The sequence below is a fragment of the Nannospalax galili genome, unplaced genomic scaffold, assembly GCF_000622305.1.
Source record: "Nannospalax galili isolate Female #2095 unplaced genomic scaffold, S.galili_v1.0 scaffold429, whole genome shotgun sequence".
Taxonomy (NCBI): domain Eukaryota; kingdom Metazoa; phylum Chordata; class Mammalia; order Rodentia; family Spalacidae; genus Nannospalax; species Nannospalax galili.
The window spans coordinates 5,581,505-5,602,913 of NW_008360330.1; the positions used below are offsets into that span (position 1 = coordinate 5,581,505).

Sequence of the window (21,409 nt, forward strand, 5' to 3'; positions counted from 1 at the left end):
CTTTTTGAGACAGGGTCTCCCTGTAGCCCCAGCTGTCCTGGAACTCACTATGTAGACCAGGCTGGCCTTGAACTCACAGAGATCCACCTGCATCTGCCTCTTGAGTGCTGGGATTAAAGGCGTGCGCCACCACGCCCGGCTGCACTGCCTTTTTTATATTTAACACTTTTTGAGTTCTATTATTACCTTGAGTCTGCTTGTTCTTTGAGGTATGCTGTGATATAAGAGACACATGAAAATAAATGACCATAGTGTAAATGGGCAGTGTTGCACTATATGAGCATTTATAAGGGGAGACGAGGGCGGAAAATAGAGCAAGCACACTCTGGGAATGTGAGGGATGTTTTCATGAGTAGTTCAGAATATACCTGGCTATTCTGCTTTGATTTCCTTGTATCTGAAATGGAGGATATTTAAAATCCAGCTTGCATAGTAGATAGTAAACTGCTTGTCTCCAATCAGAAAGGACAAGAGTATAACCTGGAAATCAAGTCTCAGATCACCTCTCTGAAATATAAAGGAGCAAAGGGAGTCCTTTTAAGGAGTTACATTTCTGAGCAGAGAACTGGGAAACTGTACAAGTTGGTATTAAACAAGGCAGAATGTAGGTATGCACTGATCAAAAGGAGCGCGATCCTAACATATAGGGTGAGGAGGGACTACACTTGGCCTTGGAGATGGGCCTTGAGAGAAGGATTAGGCTTTAAACAGGAGGAGATGGGGAGAAACCGTAAGAGAAGGCATTTTGAGGGTGATAAGAAGTGAGGAATGGTGGGAACAAAGGGTACCTCCACATCAAGAACCAGCATTGCTCAGTTAGTCCATTCGGCTGAAGCTGAGATGGACAGTTAAGTCACTTATTGTAGGCCCTCCTAAGGAATTTTTAGAATTCCAGGTGGTTGAAGGACTAGTTAGACTGGATTGAAGCCTCCAGAAATATGTTCTTTTATGGTCTAGTAGGAGATACTGAGCACTACAATCAGCTGGTGGCTGTAGAAGTGGAAGGCAGTCATACAAAGCCATGCCAAGACTAATCCCACATTCACCAGGCTACGGTTGCCATGGGTTCAAGGCCAGCCTAGACTACATAGCAAGGCCCTGTCTCAACACCCTCCAAAAGAAAAAAGGAATGGAGAGAATAGTGATAAATTGCAGTCTTGTTTTACCTAGGTGTGTCGACTCATCAATCACAAAATTCACTCCGCCTGCCTTTTTTTCCAATCTTCTCTCACCATGAATCTTTGATGGGAATAGTGAAATAATGTAACAATTGAATTCTTCAGTTTCCCCCTAATAAAAATCTCTGTCTTACCTGAGTGGTTGAATTATTTACAGCCCTGAATTGATGAATGTGTTCTTCTGGGGCTTTTTGAAAGGTATCGAGATTTCAGAACTTAAAAACATACAACTGGGATTCAGAGTTGGACTGTTTTGTCTTATCTTAATTCTGGAGCTGCTAAAACTTTTTGCAGTGGTGATTAAACAGACAAACAGCACTAGGGGTGCAGCTCAGCAGTAGAGCTTTTGGTTAGCATTAACAGAGCTCTGGGTGCCACCCCCAGGACAACAAACAAAATAGAACCTCAATAATCCCTGCAAGGGGGTGGGGGGCAGGTGCTGGTGAGATTGGAAGAGTGCTTGCGTTCAAGGCCAGCCTAGGCTGTATATCAAGACCACCAAAACAAATCTACGTTTGGAGGTACTGTGTCTATAGTATGAGGGATGATTTCCTTTATTATGCATTGGATATACACTACCAAAGTCTATTTAACCAGGCTTTAGTCCTGAAGCATGCTGTATAGAAAGGAAAAGCCTGTTAGCTTGGTACCAGAACTGTAAAGTATGTACCTGTTGATATGTGGGTCTGGAGGTGCTGAAGAAGTGATTGCTGATGCAGCTGGATTTCTGTTTCCTTTTATCGCTGAACTCTGTGTACTGTTGAACAAATAAATGAAAAATTATTAGTTTAGGCTGTGTTAGAACTGGCAAAAATATTGAAATCTGCTCTCTAACAATGGTGTTGTAGGTAATTACCAGGAACTGTTTTTACTGAGTTCGCCAAATCTGATACCATCACAGTTACATTTTAGCATAATGGAATCCATTACTTTGTGTGCTTTTTTAAAATTTGATTTTTTGTGAATTTCATACATCTTGATCATATTTAGACCTCCCCTATGTGCACTCTTCTATAGCCCCCCACTGGTTTTCATGCATTCTGTTATATATGTTGTGGCCTATCAAGCCAGATTTCTGTCCCCAAATGTCCCTTGATGTGAGTCCATCCACTGGAGCCTGGACAACCTATCTAGTGTCACTCCTTTAAAGAAGACCAACTCTCCCTCTCCCAGTAGTCGTCCATTGCCCAATAGTTTTTCAGCCAGGTTTTCTTACCGGGTTTTCCCTTCTTCCATGCTGGGTTTTTGTCTAATTTAAACTTGCATGAATCTTGTGTGTACTATCACCATTGCTGTAAGCTCATATGAGTAACTTTCCAACTGCCTGGAAAACTCTTTTTTTGTATTGACCACCCCTGGCTCTTACAGTCTTTCTGCCTCCTCATTCACAATGGTTCCTGAGCCCTGGCTGGCAGAGGTTTGATATAGGTGTCTTCCTCAGGGGACACTCTGAAGTCTCTTATTCTCTGTACTTTGTCCAGTTGTGATTTTTTGGGTTAATCACCATCTGTTGCTTAAGGAAGGTTTGCTGATTTGCATGCTAATTTAAAAAATATGTAAGCCAGGTGTGGCTTTAATCCCAGCCACTCCAGAGGCAGATGCAGGCAGATCTCTGTTGAGTGCAAGGCCAGCTTGGTTTACATTTTCAGTGCATTTGCACTGCTTCCTTCCAGCTTAATAGTGTTGTAAGAGATGTTGAAGAAACAGTACAGGTGGCTAGAGAAAATTAGGATCAAATTTAACTTTTCATTTTCTGCTTCCTTCATGAAAACAAACAGAAAAGGAGTGATTGGTCCTTGAGAACAAACTTCAAGCAAGGCTTTACTTAGAATTTTCCTCTTGGATTGTTTTCGGTTGTTAAGGAAGCAAGCAGTCTTAAGATTAGGTCAGAGTGCCTCAGCCCAATTGTTTGCTCTGTCTTTTATATTGGCTTTATTTCTTCGATTAATGGTTTAAATTGTTAAATGAATTGCAGAGAGAGGCAACACCCTATTATTTTCTTGTCAGTTTTTCCTTGTTCCGGTGCTGTACAGTCTGTAGGCATGCAGCAGTGTAATAAGCTTGTGCACATTATTAAATGGCCTCGTGAACTGAGGCATTGTAGCACATGCCTATAACCACAGTACTTGGGAGATACTAGCAGGAGGACCAAGAGTTCAAGGCCAGTCTTGAACTACATGAGACCCTGTCTTAAAAACAAAAATTTAAAAAGCCCAGTGGGCGAAAAACAACCTCTCAGCATACAAATGAAACTGAATTCTATGTTCTTGATGTCCTCTATTTGGAGGATTGCCCAAAGTGTGGTCAGCCCACACTGGAAGCAGTACCTCTTCAGTCTGTGGCATTGAGAGCTTGCTCTTTGCTTAGTCATTCAAGGCATAGTAGTGTTGCAGTCATGCCAGATTTCATTCATTTTCTGATCATATTCCACTAATAGCAGATGGAATAAGGACATGTCTTTCCTTTACTAAATTTATCCAGATTTGATTATCCATATTTTATGAGGACTTTAATTTTGAAAAATAGCGAAGGTCTGATTAGGGAGAGAGATGTGTCTGAGTGTTAATGCTTAATCATATGAATAATGGCCCTGACATGTCTCAATTGCTGGGTATTAGGATTTGGAGAAGGAATTATTTTATTACTCTCTTCTATACCCTTTTTGGTATTTTTAGGAGTTCTTGTCATACAAGACATCATAAAATTTTTATGTAGAAGGAACTGGAAAATTACCAAATATTGATGGTTTGGTATATTGAAGAGTTATTTATAGATCTTTGAAAGGTAAAACTGAAAGTTAAGGAAGTATGCATGTTGAAATGTTTTGTTTTGCTTTGGATTTTTTTTCCTCCTTGTTTTGGTAATTATTAGACCTATATAGCCAGCCAAATGACTCCTAGATGATTCTACGTCCTAATTAAAACAGGAATATGTTTCTTATTTTCACTGTACCCAGCCAGTTCTTTCTTAGGTTTTCCCTGACTGTTTTAAGTTAGTTGGCCTTCTCAAACTTAGGATTAGCAATGAATTACTAAAAGGATAAGTACCATATTAGAGGCTTGCAAAATGTTTGGGGGTTCAGAATGACAGAATTCCTGATTAAATTTTTCTTTGTACTTGGGCCTGCAGGAATTATGGAGGTGCTTCAGTGAAGACGTATGTAATCATGGAGTCTCCCTGCTAATCATCACCACCTGTTCTCCCTGATAAGCTAGAGAGGGTGGGTCAGGGGAGAAGGAAAAGAGGTCAACATGAAGCTAAAGCAACGAGTCGTGCTGTTAGCAATACTCCTTGTCATCTTTATCTTCACCAAAGTTTTCCTGATTGACAACTTAGATACATCTGCTGCCAACCGAGAGGACCAGAGGGCTTTTCACCGAATGATGACTGGCTTGCAGGTGGAGCTGGTACCTAAGCTGGACCACACCCTGCAGTCTCCTTGGGAAATTGCAGCCCAGTGGGTAGTGCCCCGGGAAGTGTACCCTGAAGAGACGCCAGAGCTGGGGGCAATCATGCATGCCATGGCCACTAAGAAAATCATTAAAGCTGATGTGGGCTATAAAGGGACACAGCTAAAAGCTTTACTGGTACTTGAAGGAGGACAGAAAGTTGTCTTCAAACCTAAGCGGTAAGTCTTCATCTCAGAAACTATATGTGCTGGTTGGTTGATTCATTCAACCTGGGATTTATATAAGCACATTCTCCTTTTCTTGGTATTATTTTCAGCAGAATGACAAAGATAGAGGAAGATCTCTGAGGTTTTTTTCTAGTTCTGAAGGTTCCATGATTCTTTGAGTGGACAAATTTCAGGAACTTATTTTGATTCTTTTAAGTCTGAACTTTTAAAGCCAGGCATGGTGACTTAATCCTGTAATCTCTGTACTCAGGAGGCTGAGGCAGGAGGATTTTTGAAAGTCTGAAGGCAGCCTGGTTTACATAGTGAGTTACAAGGACTAAAGTTTTGGACAGAGGTATCATTGATTTCTGTGGGTCTTGTTTATTTGTTTCGTTTTTTAATTTATTTGTTTTGAGACAGGGTCTCTCTCTCTCTCTCTCTCTCTCTCTCTCTCTCTAAACCCACAACCTACACTGGCCTTAGCTTGGTGATCCTTCTGCATCAGCCTCCTGAGTATTAAAATTGCAGGCTTGAGCCCCCATACCTGGCTGTTGATTTTTAATATACTAAATATTTCCTGTGTGGCAGGTATTAGAGATACAGAATGAATTGAGTAGAAAATAAGTAATTTGTAACCCAAAAATGTGCAACTAAAGACTGGATAACCAGATGTCGGGCAGGAATAGAACAGGAGATAGATTTGGAAGAGTGGAGTCCCTTTCAGTGCTAAAGCACTGATTTGTTCATCTAGAGCTTTTGTTAATTATGGTTTTTGAGTAGGTTCAGGTTTATGGAAAATGTGAAGGAGAAATACAGAAAATTTCCACTAACCACCCTTCCCTCCAGTTTTCTTCTGTTATTAACATTGTTCATTAGTCTAATTGATCCAATAATGGTACATTAATTAATAACTAAAGTTTCTGCCTTACATTAGGATTCATTCTTTGGGGTTATGGTCCATAGATTTAGACAAATGTCTAATGACATATGTCCATCACTGTAGTATCTTGTAGAACAATTTCCCTGCCTTAAAAATCTGTGCTGCAGCTATTTACAATTTCATCCCTGAATCCTTGGCACCCCTTAATTTTTCTATTGTCTTCATAGTTTTACTTGAGACTCTTTCCCAGATATCAAATAGTTGAACTCCAAGTTGTTGTGGTTTTTTTATTTGTTTGTTTGTTTTTTTGGTCTTTTTGTATTTTTGAGACAGGGTCTCCCTATAGCTCCAACTGGCCTGGAACTCACTATATAGACCAGGCTGGCCCTGAACTCACAGAGGCCTCTGCCTCCTGAGTGCTGGGATTAAAGGCATGTGCCACCATACCCAGCTGAACTACAAGTTTTTACATTTGTGAATAAAGCTGCTGTAAACATTCATGTGCATGCTTTTGTGTGACCATACGTTCTGAACTAATTTGGATAACTATTAAGAAACATGATTACTGGGTCATATGCTGAAAGTACGTTTAGTTTTGTTAGAAACTGCCTAATTCTTCCAGAGAGGCTGTACTATTTTGCATTCCCATCAGCAAGTGTCCCTGTAGTGCCATCCCCTCACAGCAATTAGTGTTGTTAATGTTTTGGATTATAGAAAACTTAATACATATGTAGTGCTATTTTCATTGCTTCATTGCATGTTTGTTTTATGGTGCTGGGGAGTGAACCCATTGTCATGTGCAATCTTGGCAAGCGCTGTGCTACTCAGCTATATCCTCAGCCCCTTTTTTACCTGTTGTAAGCAAAGAACCGGGCCATTTTAGTTGCCTCAGTAACCAAGTGGTATTTATGTTTTTAGTGATCCTTTGGACTTCTCTAAGTATCTACAGAAATAGTTTGTATGGTAATTCTATGGTATCTTTTTTTTTTTTTTAAGTTTTCTGTGAGTAAAATGTGACATGATGAGTCACATTTTTTTATGAGAAGTTAGTCACCAGTGAATGCTTTCAAATTTTGTGTATGGAATGCTTTTTCATCTCTCTGTGAAACTTTTAAAAAGTTTATTATTTTTATTTGTATGAGTAGTACTGCTTGCATGTAAAGTAGGTGCACCAATGTCATGTGGTACCTGCAGAGGTCGGAAGAGGGAGTCGGTTCCCCCCTGGAACTGGAGTTACAGATGGTTGTTAGCCACCGTATGGGTGCTAGGAATTGAACCCGGGTCCTCTGCAAGAGCAGTCAGTGCCTCTTAACCACTGAGCTATCTCTCTAGCCCCTCTCCATGGAACTTTTTAGAGAATTATACTTTTAGATTTCTTGTTGAAGTAGAGGAAGCAATTGGGAAAAGATGTACAAAATTTTAACTGCCTATTGCCCAATTTATCAGCAGATAAAAAGCAGCTACGCAGTGGCTCTATTTGGGATCCCAGAAATGAAAAGGTCCAATGTTTAGACTGGGGAAGTATGATGTATGGAAGAGGGGGACATTAGGCAAGAGTGAAAAGGCAGTTAGAGCCGTTGTGGTTGCACACCTATAATGCCGGCACTTGACAGCATGGGCTGCATATCAAGACCTTGTCTAAATAAATAGGAAGAAGAAAAGAAAAGGGAGGAAAAAAGCTTGACTGACTGACAGTGTGGAAAAGTTTGATTATGTAGGCTTTGGAGTCTAATTTCTGTTGAATAGACACCATATGTCAGACATTACACCAAATACTTTGCAATCTATTAATGCTTTTAACTTCTGAGGCAGTTCATTTCCTGTTTCCACAATAAGAAACTGACTTGACAGAGTCATCTCATAGCAATTAGTGGAGCTGGAGTTTGAACCCAAATCTGTTTTAAATAACTTGTATTCTACTATACAAATTCTCGGTTTCTTTCTTTGCTTCCTCTAAGTGTGATGGAGTAACCATCATTAAAAAAATTGCTAATTTAGGGGTTTTTGTTTTTATTTTTCTTTGTGTGTATGTGTGTGTGCTTGCACTCATGTGTACCACAATGTGCATGTGAAAGTCAGGACTGCTTGTGGGATTCAGTTCTCTCCTGCCGTGTGGGCCCCGGAAATCGAACTCGGGTCATAAGGCTTGGTGGTAAGCTCTTTTTGCTGTTGAGCTATCTTGCTGGCCCACTAATTTAGTTTTGAAATATGGTCCTAAGGGATTCATTCCTTGGTTTGTAACTTAAGGAATTATTAGCATAAGCAAAGTGTAGGGGAAGAGGAAAATCTGTATAGAAACAAATGAATTGTATTTTATGTTTTAAACAAGGATTTCATCTCTACATGTACTACTTGTACACTAGAAAATAAAGGGTGAGGTGGGGTTAGATGTGTTAGAGGAAGTGTAGACCAGAAGCTTTGCAGTCACACCTGAGATATTCAAGGAAGGCATAAGAGATGATGGAGGGGCCAGACTGATGAGTGGGGAGGGGGCACAAGGTAAATGCTAATGCCCTAGTGAATACTTGCTTTATCTGGTATCTCTGTTATTACTCTGTGCCATCCCACTACCTTCTTTCAGATCTTGAAAACCACTCCAGTCTTCCTCCAAATGCTCATATTATCATTGTACTCCTCAGCTTCAAAACATCCAGGGTCTTCCTCTTGCCTACCAGATAAAACCCATCCTCCACAGCCTCATAACCAAGGGCCCCAAAGTCTGGTCCTTCTTTTTTACTCAGCCTCATTCTCCCTTTGCTCTTTTTTTTGTCTGGTGGGGAGGTCCCCCCCACCCCACAGCCATCCCCTGAACAGCCCATTCCTACTCCAGCTCCAGGGCAGCCTCCTTTCCTACCCAGCACAGTGTATGACTGGAAGTGTTAACTTTCAGTCACTGGCACATGCTGACCTCTGTTGCTTTATACAGACACTGGTAGATCTGGGAAACTGGGTGTAGGTTGAAGTACTAATACTACTCTGACCTTCTGGGTCTTATAAGTTATTCAATCCTGTTGTATAAGTGCAAATTAATGTCCTTGGTGAGACTCTGATGTCCTTCACTAGAAGTATAGGAGTGATTTATTGGCAGTTACTGTATGAATTTTGCTGCTCTGTCAGTGACTTAAGATGGATTATTCTCTGCTGAGAGGAGAATCCAGGTCCACCACTGAGTCAAGACATACACTTTTCCTTAGAAGCCTCTGTGGTTTCAGCATGGTTAGAGGCTGGTGGTTAATGTCCTCTCAGAAGTAGAAGGTAGATAACATATATAGGAATTTCAGTGACAGTATTATTTACGTTATTTTATTACATTATAAAAGTTTGTTTTTGTTTTTTTTTTTTTTTTTTTTTTTTGGTCCAATGTAGCTGTATCCGTTCTGGAAATAAATTGATTTTACAGGCACAACTGCAGTTACATTGAAAAAAGAACATAAAGCGGGAACCTAAGACTAGGTAGAAGTGAATGAATGATCTTAGAATATGCTGAAAGGGACCTTGGAGATTGCAGGTGAGGAAAACTGAGATCCAGAATCCTGACTTTTCATATTTCACACAACCAAAGCATGAGCTATGAGTTCAAACCCCTAGGATCTGGAAAAATGGCTCAATTGATAGGACCTGTTTGATCCCCAGAAGCTATATAAAAACTGGGCTAGGGAAGAGGGTTCAGTGTGTAAAGTGCTTGCTATGCAAGCATGAGGACCTGAGTTTGGATCCCTAGAATCCACATAAAATTGGAGCATGCCAATTTGGGCCTATAACCCCAGTACTGTACTGGGGGAGGCGGAGCAGAGATCCCTAAGACTCACTGGCTGGTCAGTCTAGCCAAAGCAGTAAGCTTCAGGTTCAGTAAGAGACCCTCAAAAACAGTAAGGTGGAAAACAATAGAGGAAAGACATCCCTACATTAACCCCTGCCTTCACAATACCCGCACAGGCAAGCACATACAACACACACACACAGAGCCAGGCATGGTGGCACATACTTACAATCCCAGTGCGGAGAAGCAGAGGCAGATGGATCCCTGGGGTTCAGTGGCCAACCAGCCTCACCTACTTGAATTCCAGACCAGTGAGAGAGACTGTTTCAAAAAACAAAAATTGGCTGGGCGTGGTGGCGCACGCCTTTAATCCCAGCATTTGGGAGGCAGAGGCAGGTGGAGGTTGTGAGTTTGAGGCCAGCCTGGTCTACATAGTGAGTTCAGGTCAGCTGAGACTACAAGGAGACCCTGTCTCAAAAAGAGAAAAAAAAAATTTTTTTTTTGAATGGTACTTGAAGTTACCCTATGGTTTCCAGAAGCATGTGCACCCCTACCCCCCAGTTCAGACCTCCTGACTGCAGTGTGATTCTTTCATTTTGATTCTCCTCCTCTTTACTCTTGAGCCTATCCTCAAAGTTCCTGGATTCTCTAGGGTCATAAATTTTACTCTGAGCAGCCTTGATTGTATTGGAAATGTTGGTAATGCTTCACTGAGGAAATGTACTGTACATCATCTTGTATTTTCCTATGGCTATGCAGAAGTCCTAAAAAGCATTCCAGGACTGTTGCTCAGCTGTATGGGGAACCTACACCTGTAGTAGAAAGAAAAGTGCTTGTTACAGTGTCAGCTTTTGCTTCAGAAGTATTTTGAAATTCACTTAAAGGCAGCCAGAATAAACCTAAGTAGCTTAAGTAATTATTTTTACTAGGAACTTTAAATGCATGGTATGTGGACTAGGCTGAGGAGAAACCTGGTGCCACCAAGATGGCAATGCATGATTGTCCTCTAATATGAAGATTTCATCACTTTGCCTTAAAGATAGAGACACAATTTCACTTTGTAAGATCATTTAAGTTGAAGGTCCTTGCTTTTTATAGTACCATTTTCTACTTCATCAGAGCTCTTTCAGCATCGGAAATCCTATCTGCAGTGGAACTGTTCTTCTTCATATTAGTTTCAACGTATTTCTCTTTCACAGTGCCCCTGTACGCTAATAGGTCTCCTTTAATTCAGGAATGCAGGTAGAGGTGATAGGTGAGTTAAATATTTCTTTCTTCGTAATTAACAGGTTTACATTTTTATCATTTAAAGAGATTCACTTAATGATACCGGTGTTCATTATCCTTTATGTCATGCATACAGCATAAAATCAGCAGAATTCAGTTTAAGATCAAAAAGACCTTAGAAATTACCCCCTATACCAGCCCCATAGTCTTATAGATAATGAATCTCTGAGACACAGAGAACAGAAAGGTAAGGTTTTGCTCAAGGCTGTCCTATCAAGCCCAGGATTCCTTCCTGTACTTCATAAACTTGAAAGGAGGGAACAGGAATGGTTACTCAAACAGCTTTTTTTCCCCTCAGGAGCATCCTTGCCTTTTCCTTAACAAAAACAGACTTATCAGGACTTGTTTATCCCAAGAAATTTAAACTTCTCTTAGAAGCCTTACAATGCCACTCTGGTAAGCAACAGATTGATATTTTTTGAGACAGGGTCTCCCTGTAGCCCCAGCTAGCCTGGAACTCACTGTTGACAAGGCTGGTCTGGAACTTGTAAAGAACTACCTGCCTCTGCCTCCTGAGTGCTGGGATTAAAGGCATGTGCCACCATGCCTAGCTGCAAAAAAAAAAAAATTTCTTTTAGTTCTATACCATACTGGTGATAGAAAGATGGTTCCTACCTTCCAGAAAATTACCTTGTTGTTGTATTTAAATTACATTGAAAGACCTTTTCGGGAGTGAAAATGATATCATCTATGTTTTATTCATAAAATGATTGCTGAGGCAAATACAGAATTTTGGATTCTGTCTCAACTTGTCTTTATGTCATCTACCAGCAGTTTGTGCTAACTCCCAATTGTTCCCAGGGTTGTCAGAGGAGTGTTTGGAACAGATGAGTTCTGCCAAAGTGTCTGCCTCATGTGTTGTCACCTTCAGGACTGATATAATTCTGGGCTTCCCATTTACTTTACAGGTATAGCCGAGACTATGTGGTAGAAGGGGAGCCATATGCTGGCTATGACAGACACAATGCAGAGGTAGCAGCCTTTCATTTGGACAGGTATGTGTAATCTCAATATGTTCATTTGTTTTCTTTTAATAATCCCTTTCAAAAAGAGCTTGTAGACTTCTCTAAAGAGTGACACACTAATGCCTTGGACTCATTACCCATTTTGGATAGCTGATTAATTAGTTCCATCATGGTTCTATAAGTACCTAATAATTTGTGTGATGCCTGGAATACCACCATAATTATTAACTTTTGCTTCCTTTTGCTTTTCTTCATTCCCGGCGTAAGTTCTGTTATTATCACAGGTGAAGATATTAATTGGTAAATAAAATGTTCGAATGAAAACAGAAGTTTGAACTCAAATCTCTGAATTGAATTGGCCATCAATTTGGCCTCAGAACCCTATTGCTTGTTTCCATTATAAGTAATATTGACTTACCCTGATAGACTTAAAATATATAGCATGTAATAGGTAATGGATTTTGTTGTTCTTTATACACATATACATAGCTTCAAAAATTGGAATAATTCTAAAAGAAAAATCAATGTGAATTCTAACATAACCAGGAGCTTGGTACAGTGGTGCATGCCTATAATCTCAGTACTGAGGCTGAGGTATGAGGACTGGGACTTAAGGCCACCCTAGGCTAGATAGTGAGTTCAGGGCCTACCTACACATATCAAGACCTTGCCTTAGAAAACTGGGGGGAAAACAACTAGAAAGATAAATATTTTCTTGGGACACATCAGGAACCTCTTAATTGAACTGTCTGGTATTTTCAGTTACCCTTCTCATGAGTTCCTTCAGCCTGACACATTGACAGACTTAAAAAAAAATGGGCTGGAGGGATAGCGCAGCCAGTAAAGGCTAAGGCTAACAACCAAAACGTTAAAAAGAAATAAGGTGGCTCAGTAGTAGAGCACTTGTCTAATGTGCACAAGTGATCCCCACCCAGCACTGAAAACAAAGAAAAATTATTTGTAACATTTGTTTAAAAAATGAATCTATGGGGCTGGAGAGATGGCTCAGCAGTTAAGAGCACTGGCTGCTCTTGCAGAGGACCCAGGTTCAGTTCCCAGCACCTACATTGTAGTCCAAGGGATCCAATGCCCTCTTCTGACCTCTGCAGGTATTGTACTACGTGGGTGCACTTACATACATGCAGGCAGTACACACATACACATAAAATAATAAATAAAAACAAGTATTAAAAAAAGAATCTATAGGGAAACAGAAGGGGAAAAAGAGGCGAATTTTTGTCTTTCTAGATTAGGAAGGATTTCCTATGTTTTTGCACACACACACACAAACACAAACACACACAAAAACTATAGTAGAAAATGAGTCAAGAACATTAGACGAACTGGCCATGGTGATACACAACTGTAATCCCTGCACTTGGAAGGCTAAGGCAGGAGGATCAGGAGTTTGAGGCTAATTTGTGCTAGATAACAAGACCTTGTCTGCAAAAGACCAAATGGATAAATACCATTAGTAGTTAAAAGAATAGTATCAGTTTTGAGTACTAATAAATATGGGAACAAGTTCCTCTTTGCTAGAAATTTTAAAAAATCCATTTGAAACCATAGCTTACTATTTTTACCTACTGAAATGATGATTCTTTTTTTTTTTTTTAGAGGATAATGTTTTAGTGTTCAGGAATACATTGAAATTCATATACTGCTTAGAGCATTGTTAATTCATTGTTAATTCATTGTTAATTCATTGTTCTTTCTGTTAAGGACTCTGGGATTTTGTATCAAAAACCTTACTGCTCATACCTTTTGAATGAATACCTTTTAATGCACATATCTAAGATAATCCTAAGAAGTTATTTCTAGGAAGTACTATGGAAAATAATAAAGATACATATACATAGATATACATATTACCACTAATAGATAGATACATATTACCACTAATATCTTCTGATAGGGAAAAGGTTAAATGTTTATAATACTATGACTTTTTATTTTATTATTTTTACTTTAAGTGTATGAGTTTAATGCCTACATGTATGTAAGTGCACTCTTGTCATGCAATGTCCCCAGAGGTCAGAAGAGGGCATCAGATTCCTTGGAACTGGAGTTAGATGATTGTTAGCCACCATGTGGATCCTGGAAACCAAACCTGAGTCCTCTGGAAGAGCAGCCAGTGCTCTTAACCACTGAGCCATCTCACCAGCCCCTTTATAGCCTTTTTAAGAACTACTGGTAGAGAGTTGAATAAATCCCACCCCTCACTTAATGGCACACTAGAATTAGACTCTCAAAGATCCTATTTGTTCACTTTCTTTCCTTTGAACCTCTAACTGCTTTCTGTTTATTAGACATGAGCAGATCATGAAGGCAACTTTGTTTTCTCACTTCCAGACCACTATTTTATATTGACCAAACACAGTAATGTTTGTAATTTAATGTGTGCAAAGTGATATATTATTACTATATTTATTTCGTCTTCCTCTAGTTATTGGTAAAGTTTATTTTTTCATAGCACCTCTGTTTGTAAGTAGTGAAATATTCTTTGTATAGAAATGCTGACTATTTGGCCAGGTGTGGTGGTTTATACCTGTAATCCTAGCACTGGGAAGACTGAGGCAAGAGAATTGCCAGGAGTTCAAGGCTAACTTGGCCGACAGAGTGAGATCCTGTCTTTAAAGAAAAAGCCAACCAAACAAAAAAAGAAGTGTGATGATACAAGTTTATAATTCCAGCACTTGTGAGAGAGAGGCAGAGGAGTTCAAGGTTATCCTTGGTTACATAACAAGTTTGAGGTCAGTCTGGGCAACATGAGAAACAGAAAAAACAAAAAAAGAAATGGTTACTTGATATTAGTTGAATATTAATGTTTTAGCTTAAGAATGTTACATCTAAAAGTTCTTCCTCTCTCAAAGCCAAATAATGTGAGGTTAATTCCCTCCTCCAATTGCTTTCATTTACTGCCACCCAACCAGGTCAAGTGCTACTGTGATATTGCTCCTCAGCACTAAACTGGCAGTTGTCCTGTGACCTGGCAGTAATTAATGAGGAGAAAGAATACTTCCCACTCTTTGTCTCTGACACTTTTCTGCTTAGATTGCTTTTTCTCCACTTTGCTCAGATCAGCCACCTTCTCTAAGTGTTTCTCTGAGATTTATGTTACTATGACAGATCTTTGATTTCCTTGCTTTTGTGACCTAAATCATCCCTAAACAGTGGATTATTTATCACATAGTCATTTTTAAAGTCTTTATAATGACATAGGGAAAGGTTCATGGTACAATTAGTATTTTTTTTTTTTTTTTAAAGAAGTGGCCCTCCTAGGTCGACTAAGTCCCAGGGGACTATGAGCATCTCTCAAAATGACCTGTAACTGTGGTGGGTCACCTGTCCTCTTGATCAGGGAGGCTGTGGAGACCTCACCAGATGGACTTGAACCAGTGTCCAGTCTACAAAGAGGAGGGTCAACACAGAGGAAACATTTCCTCCATGCTTCCAAGCGAAGCCAGCCATGGCTGAGCAGGATCTTTGACTTATCTTCACATAGATAGAACTGGTAATAGAAAGGAGCCAGGGGCTCCTCCCAAGCCCATGTTACCCTTGAGGACCAGATCCTCAAATGACCTTAAGAGTAAAAATAAATTGGTTTATCAGGGCCAGTATGGGCTTAAGCACCAAAAAGGAAAGTATAACCAAAGATTAAAGGGGCGAATATAATTTTTTATGAGTCCATATGCATAGCTAAAGGCTACATAACAAGAAACAATGGCAGACAAGTGATACCTTTCTTTGAGTTATTGGCCAGGGTGGCCCAAAAGATTACCAGACAGTAACCCAGCATAGAACTGGGAAAATGAACAGCAGACCCCAATCTTATCTAAAGGAATATTGACAACTGATTGCTACTAGATGAGGAACAGCTGATCTTCCTAAAACAAGGATCTCTAGATAGGCTGACTAGATTCAGCAGATGGACAGGCACTGGGGACTAGCTGGGGCACTGACAACACAGTGGACAGTAACAGGGATGACAGAGTATATGGGCTCCAGTGAGGTGGGGGGATGCTATGGGAGGGTGCCATTTGGGAGTATATAGATGAATAAGTTTGTTTGGGATGTTCTGTATGATACACACACACACACACAAAATGGCATACAAGATTACAACAATATGTAGCTTAGTGGTCGAGCACTTGCTTAGCATGTGCAAAACCCTAGTTTAATTCTCAGCTATTCCCCCCCTCCACCAAGAAAAAGAAAAAGTAAACCATTGTCTGGTGATATAGCTCAAGGTAGAGTACATGTCTTACATGCACAAGGACCCGGGCTTAATCCCCAGTACCCCCCCCCCCACTAAACCTGCATAAGTGATCAGCACAAATGTGTGTGTTTATATATGCATATATATTTATACAAACATGTAGAAGAAAAATGTTTACATGCCAAAATATCAGTTGCTATTTCTGGCTTGCGGAATTAAGGATGATCTTTATTTTCTTCATAATAAATTTTCCACGTTTCAAATTCTGCCCCTCTAGGTTTTCTTCAGGGAGTGTGTATATTTTGACCAGGAAACATAACTTTAAAACAAAATAATTATTTTGTAATGCTTAAACATTGGAGAGAAAGTTTCAAATGAGTCTATTTAAACTGTTCTGTGAGTTTGTTCTTTTAAGTGAGTTTGCATAGTTTTGTCAGTATGCTGTTTTGTTCAAAACTTTGAACCCATCTGACTTTAAGCACAATATTTTCTAATACTTTGTTAAAATTTGCTTTTAATTTAGGGATCCTTTCCCTCCCTCCCTCCCTCCCTTTCTGGTCTTTTTTTGAGACAGGGTCTCCCAGTAGCCCCAGCTGTCCTGGAACTCACTATGTACACCAGTCTGGCCTTGAACTCACAGAGATCCGCCTGCCTCTGCCTCCTGAGTCCTGGGATTAAAGGTGTGCACCACAAAAAAAAAAAAAAATTGCTTTTATTTTTATTATGAAAAATTTCTAACAGAAGTAGAGAATACTATAATGAACCTATATTCCCATTCCCTAGGTTTAAATCTTACATTTTGCCTGATTTGCCTACTCCTTTTTTTTTGTTTTTCCTGAACTATTAAATTGTATACATTTGCCATTAAACTCATAAATATATGTACCTCAAAAAAAACCCCTCAAGATTTACTTACTTATCTACCTATAATCCTTTATATGTTTAGCATGATTAACCATGGTTTTTAAGACATTTAAAATACATCTCCAAAGATTTCTCTCCTCTCTTCTTTAACCTTTTAAACCAGGATTTTGGGTTTCCGTCGAGCTCCCTTGGTGGTTGGCAGATTTGTTAATCTGCGGACAGAGATCAAGCCTATTGCCACGGAGCAGCTGTTGAGCACCTTCCTAACTGTAGGTAAGATTTTAGAGGGCACGTAAATAGGGGCATAGTTTGTGAGTTCAGTAGGGCATCATTGAGCAAGCTGGTTCATGTCTTTTAGTCTTAAAGAACTTAAGAGAATGCAAAAGCAGTAGGCAACCTGGTCTTGAGTTAGTGTGAGAATTAGATCTAATGGTAGAGAACAGGGAGCAGGAAGTGGGTAGTTTTCCCTAATGCACACTGTGCTGTACCTCTTGAAGTAGAAAGTGAAGTCCCTCTTGAAGTAGAAAGTGAAGTCATGTGCCAATAGTACAAAGTAATAATTTTATTTCCTTCTGCTTGCTCTTACAGCTAAGTCTCAAATTCAGAATTTGGCCCAAATTGGTTATTGTCTGCAATCATTGGCTTGGTTATTTTTTCACATACATATGATCTTTGGGAACTGTCTCCTTAGGGTTGAGGAAACCTAGGGGCTTGGGAGTTGACTCAGTCAGTAAAATGCTTGCAGTGCAAGCATGAAGACCTGAGTTCAGCTCCCCATATACATGTAAAAAGTCAGGTATGGCAGCATGTTACTGTAATGCCAGTGCTGGGACGGCCTGAAAGTGTATAAGTGCTCCTGTCCTTTGGTGACCACAGAGGTAAGAGGGGGGCATTGGGTTCCCTTGGAACTGGAGTTACAGTTGTTAGCTGCCATGTGGGTGCTGGGAATTGAACCCAGGTCCTTGGCAAGAGCAGACAGTACTCTTTAACCACTTAGCCATCTCTCCAGGCCCACTAACCTCAATTTATGGCCACCACCTAGCAGACATACATGCATGACCCTCCCATGAACACACATATACACACACATGTGCACGCACGCACGCGCACACACACATACACACACAGATTAATTAATAAGAAAGAATTGAGGAAACCTAAGGTAACTGTAAGAGGATCAGAAATCCCCTTGTGCAGGTGCATTTGGGCCACTGCCTCTTCTTATTCTTAAAGGATTAGTTTATAACTCTTGCCTGTACCTCGGTATGGTGCCCAAGGCCTCTGGTTTCCATTATCTCACTGTGAAGCAAGGGACTGGAACTAAAATTCTCAATCTTGTTCTTGTGAGCATGATAGAACAGGAAGAGTTCAGAGGTTCTTTGTCTTTTCAGCCTCGTTGTGATGACTCTTTTTCAGTGATTCAGTGCTCTATGGTATGAATGTTGAAACACTGAAAAATGAACTTCACCTTGCTTTTTACTAGAATGAATGGATTTATATTTAAAATGAGGTAAAGCAATATTTAAAGAATGTAAAAGATTTTCTATTAAGAATTTAAGCTTACAAGGCCCAGGTTGTGCTTTTCTTGCAGATTAGCAGAAGCATAACTATGTCCGTGATTTGTTTGCGTGTGTTCTATCTCCTTTGGTTGTTCAGTTTTATACTAGGCAAATATGAATTCTTGATGGGTGCTGGGTTAGAGAGAGAAAGAAGCAGCTGAGGTCTTGTTTTCCAGATACTCACAGAAGGTTAATGTCTAGATCGTGTGAAGTGTGGGAGTTGAGAGGCCAGAAAAAGCTTGTAGAGAAAGCTATTAACATTTGAACTTAGTTTCCCAGAATCGATAAAAGTTACTCAAGCATCAAAGCAGAAAGGGGTTGGGCAAAATATTGGGCAGTAGTTATAGAAACAGGACACAAATACCTGACAGTGCTGTTGGATTGGTGTCTCTGGGGTGTGAATGACCTTCTTAGCATTCTTGGGCACTGACTAGGTGAAAAGATTTGACTTGAGGTACAAATTTTTAACAACAGACTGACCTTACCGTGACCTTTTGTTAGGTTGTTATGGGGGGAGGGGAAGATTGTTTTTTTATTTCGTTTTGTTATAGGGTGGGGTCTCTGTATAGCACAGGCTGGCCTTGAATTTGTGATCTTCCTACCTCTACCTTAAAAAAATGGCGAGCTTGAGAGATGGCCCAGCAGTTAAGAGCACTGGCTGCTCTTACAGATGACCCAGGTTTGATTCCCAGGACCCACATGGCACATACCACCTGTCTGGAACTCCAGTTCCAAAGGGTCTGATGTCCTCTTCTGGCCTCCATGGGCACTTACATACATGCAGGCAGAAACACTCATACACATAAAATAAAAATAAATAAATAAAAACATTTATTTTGCTCTTGTGTATGTGGTGTGTGCATATCGTGGCACATATGTGGAGTTCAGAAGACAACTTTGAAGAGTTGCTTCTCTCCTTTCATTATGTGATTCCTAGGGATTGAACTCAAGTCCTCAGGTTTGGCAGCAATCCCTTTTTAACCACTGAGTCATCTTAGTGGCCCCCCCTACCTCTAGTGTTGGGATTATAGGTATGTACCACCATGCCTGGCTTTTTTTTTAATGGGACTGGAGAGATGGCTAAGAGCACTGGCTGCTCTTGGAGAGGACTGGGGCTCAGTTCCCAGCACCCACATGGTGGTTAACGACCCCAGTTTCATGTTTCCTTAACTCCAATTTCAGGCCCTCCAATGCCCTCTTCTGGCCTCTGCAGGCACTGAATGCATGGAATGCACTTCTGTACAGCAGACAAAACATTCCTACATATAATAAATAGATAAATAAATAAAAATTAAAACCATCAAGCTGAAACCAGAATGTCTAGTTCTAATTCTTGGCAGGATTTATTCTTGTTTTCTCCCATTCTGTTTTTAACCTCCTTCTTCGTCTATGAGAAACCTCGTTCCCATTATCCTCAGTGTGTTTACTATTTGCTTCTACCTCCTTCTATGTGACCAAGTTGAGTATATGTCTCCTCTCTCTCCTGTGGCTAAAACCTCAGCTCTGATAAAGAAAAAGAAGATGTTGCTTTCCTTTAATCACAGTGAGTTGAGAAAGATACTCATAGCAGCTGACTTCTGGGAGAGAGACTGGATAGAAGGAGACATGGCAGATTTGCTTTCTCTCGTATATGTCCTTAAATATTTTTCAGATTTTTTACACTGTCCACTTTTATTATCTATATAGGAAAGCACATGTATGAAATATAGTAAATTCAGTATTTTTATTTTCTCAGTGCTATTTTCTTAGCTGTTTTGCCTTGTTTGGGGGAGAATTTGGTTCCTCATTTTCTTCCTTAATTATATCTGGCTCCTTTCTATCCTTCAGGAAACAATACTTGTTTTTATGGAAAGTGCTATTACTGCCGAGAAACAGAGCCAGCATGTGCTGATGGAGACACAATGGAGGGATCCATCACACTTTGGCTTCCAGATGTGTGGCCTCTGCAGAAACATCGACACCCCTGGGGCAGAACTTACCGAGAAGGCAAATTGGCCAGGTAAAGCTCCTACAAACCATGATTTAAATCTCCCTGTGCTAGGCCAGGGTCATCCTGAATAGGACCCAGCCATCTGTTCAACAGGAAGAAGAGTTGGGTTGGGGGATCAATGGCACACCAGTTGGGCCAGGGTCTCCTCATTTTTAGCAATGCAACCCTGTCAGTCAACTTTTTTGTCACTAAAAGGGAGAAGGGATTATTTTGGCTCACAGTTCCAGAAGTCTAGTCCATTATCACTTAGCCACATTGCTTTGAGCCTTTGGTGGCACAGTACGTCATGGCAGAAGCACTGGTCCAGGAGGCTGCTCACGTTGTCACTACCAGAAAGCAGAGAGGAAAGGATAAGCCAGGAGCAAACCCACTAGGCTGAGACTCCAGGAGTATCCTCAAGTATCCCCATCAACATGGTTCCAGTGTCTTAACTTATACCTTGTAAAGTATCCACTAACTCCTGATAGTTCCACAGGGTACAGGCCGAGCCTTTAGTACATTGTCTTGGGGGGCATTTAAAATAGAAACCATAACATTTGCCCCTGGCCTCCAAAGGCTTATGTCTAGCTCACAATGAAAAGTGCTTTTAGTTTTATCTCTTAAGAGTTTGCAGTCTCAACTACCAGTATTGCTGAAAAGCCCACCTCCACACTCTCTAAACATAAGGCAAACCTGAAGTTATGCGCCCTACAAAAATTAAGAGAGAAACTGGGCGTGGTGGCGCATGCCTTTAATCCCAGCACTTGGGAGGCAGAGGCAGGCGGATCTCTGTGAGTTCAAGGCCAGCCTGGTCTACATAGTGAGTTCCAGGACAGCTGGGGCTACAAGGAGACCCTGTCTCAAAGACCAAAAAAAATTAAGAGAGGGAAAGAAACAGCTTTCCAGGAAAAAATGTAGAAATTACCTATGCCACTGCCTGATGCTGTGACTTCTAGGGGACTGTTCATAGTCCTTTTGACTGCTCCTTCTGCTTTCTTACCTACACCCCTCTCCCATAGTCTGTTTCTACTTCCTTTGCATAATCTTGGAATATATATCTGCCTTCCAGGATAAATAATGTTTCCTTCGCCTCTTATGCTGTAGAACACATC

The 21,409-nt window shown here is 40.4% G+C and overlaps 1 protein-coding gene across 4 annotated transcripts in view; it reads left to right on the forward strand.

The window, feature by feature from the left end:
- The window catches only part of Fam20b (FAM20B glycosaminoglycan xylosylkinase), a 41,484-nt gene that overhangs the window by 7,188 nt on the left and 12,887 nt on the right, over nt 1-21,409 (forward strand). For all 4 annotated transcript variants that reach the window (XM_017796368.2, XM_008826132.3, XM_017796369.2 and 1 more), the window contains 4 exons: nt 4,308-4,806; nt 11,630-11,716; nt 16,933-17,042; nt 20,156-20,327. In XM_017796368.2, the coding sequence (XP_017651857.1) occupies nt 4,430-4,806; nt 11,630-11,716; nt 16,933-17,042; nt 20,156-20,327 (746 nt within the window). In that variant the 5' untranslated portion in view covers nt 4,308-4,429. The remainder of the gene's footprint in view (nt 1-4,307; nt 4,807-11,629; nt 11,717-16,932; nt 17,043-20,155; nt 20,328-21,409) is intronic.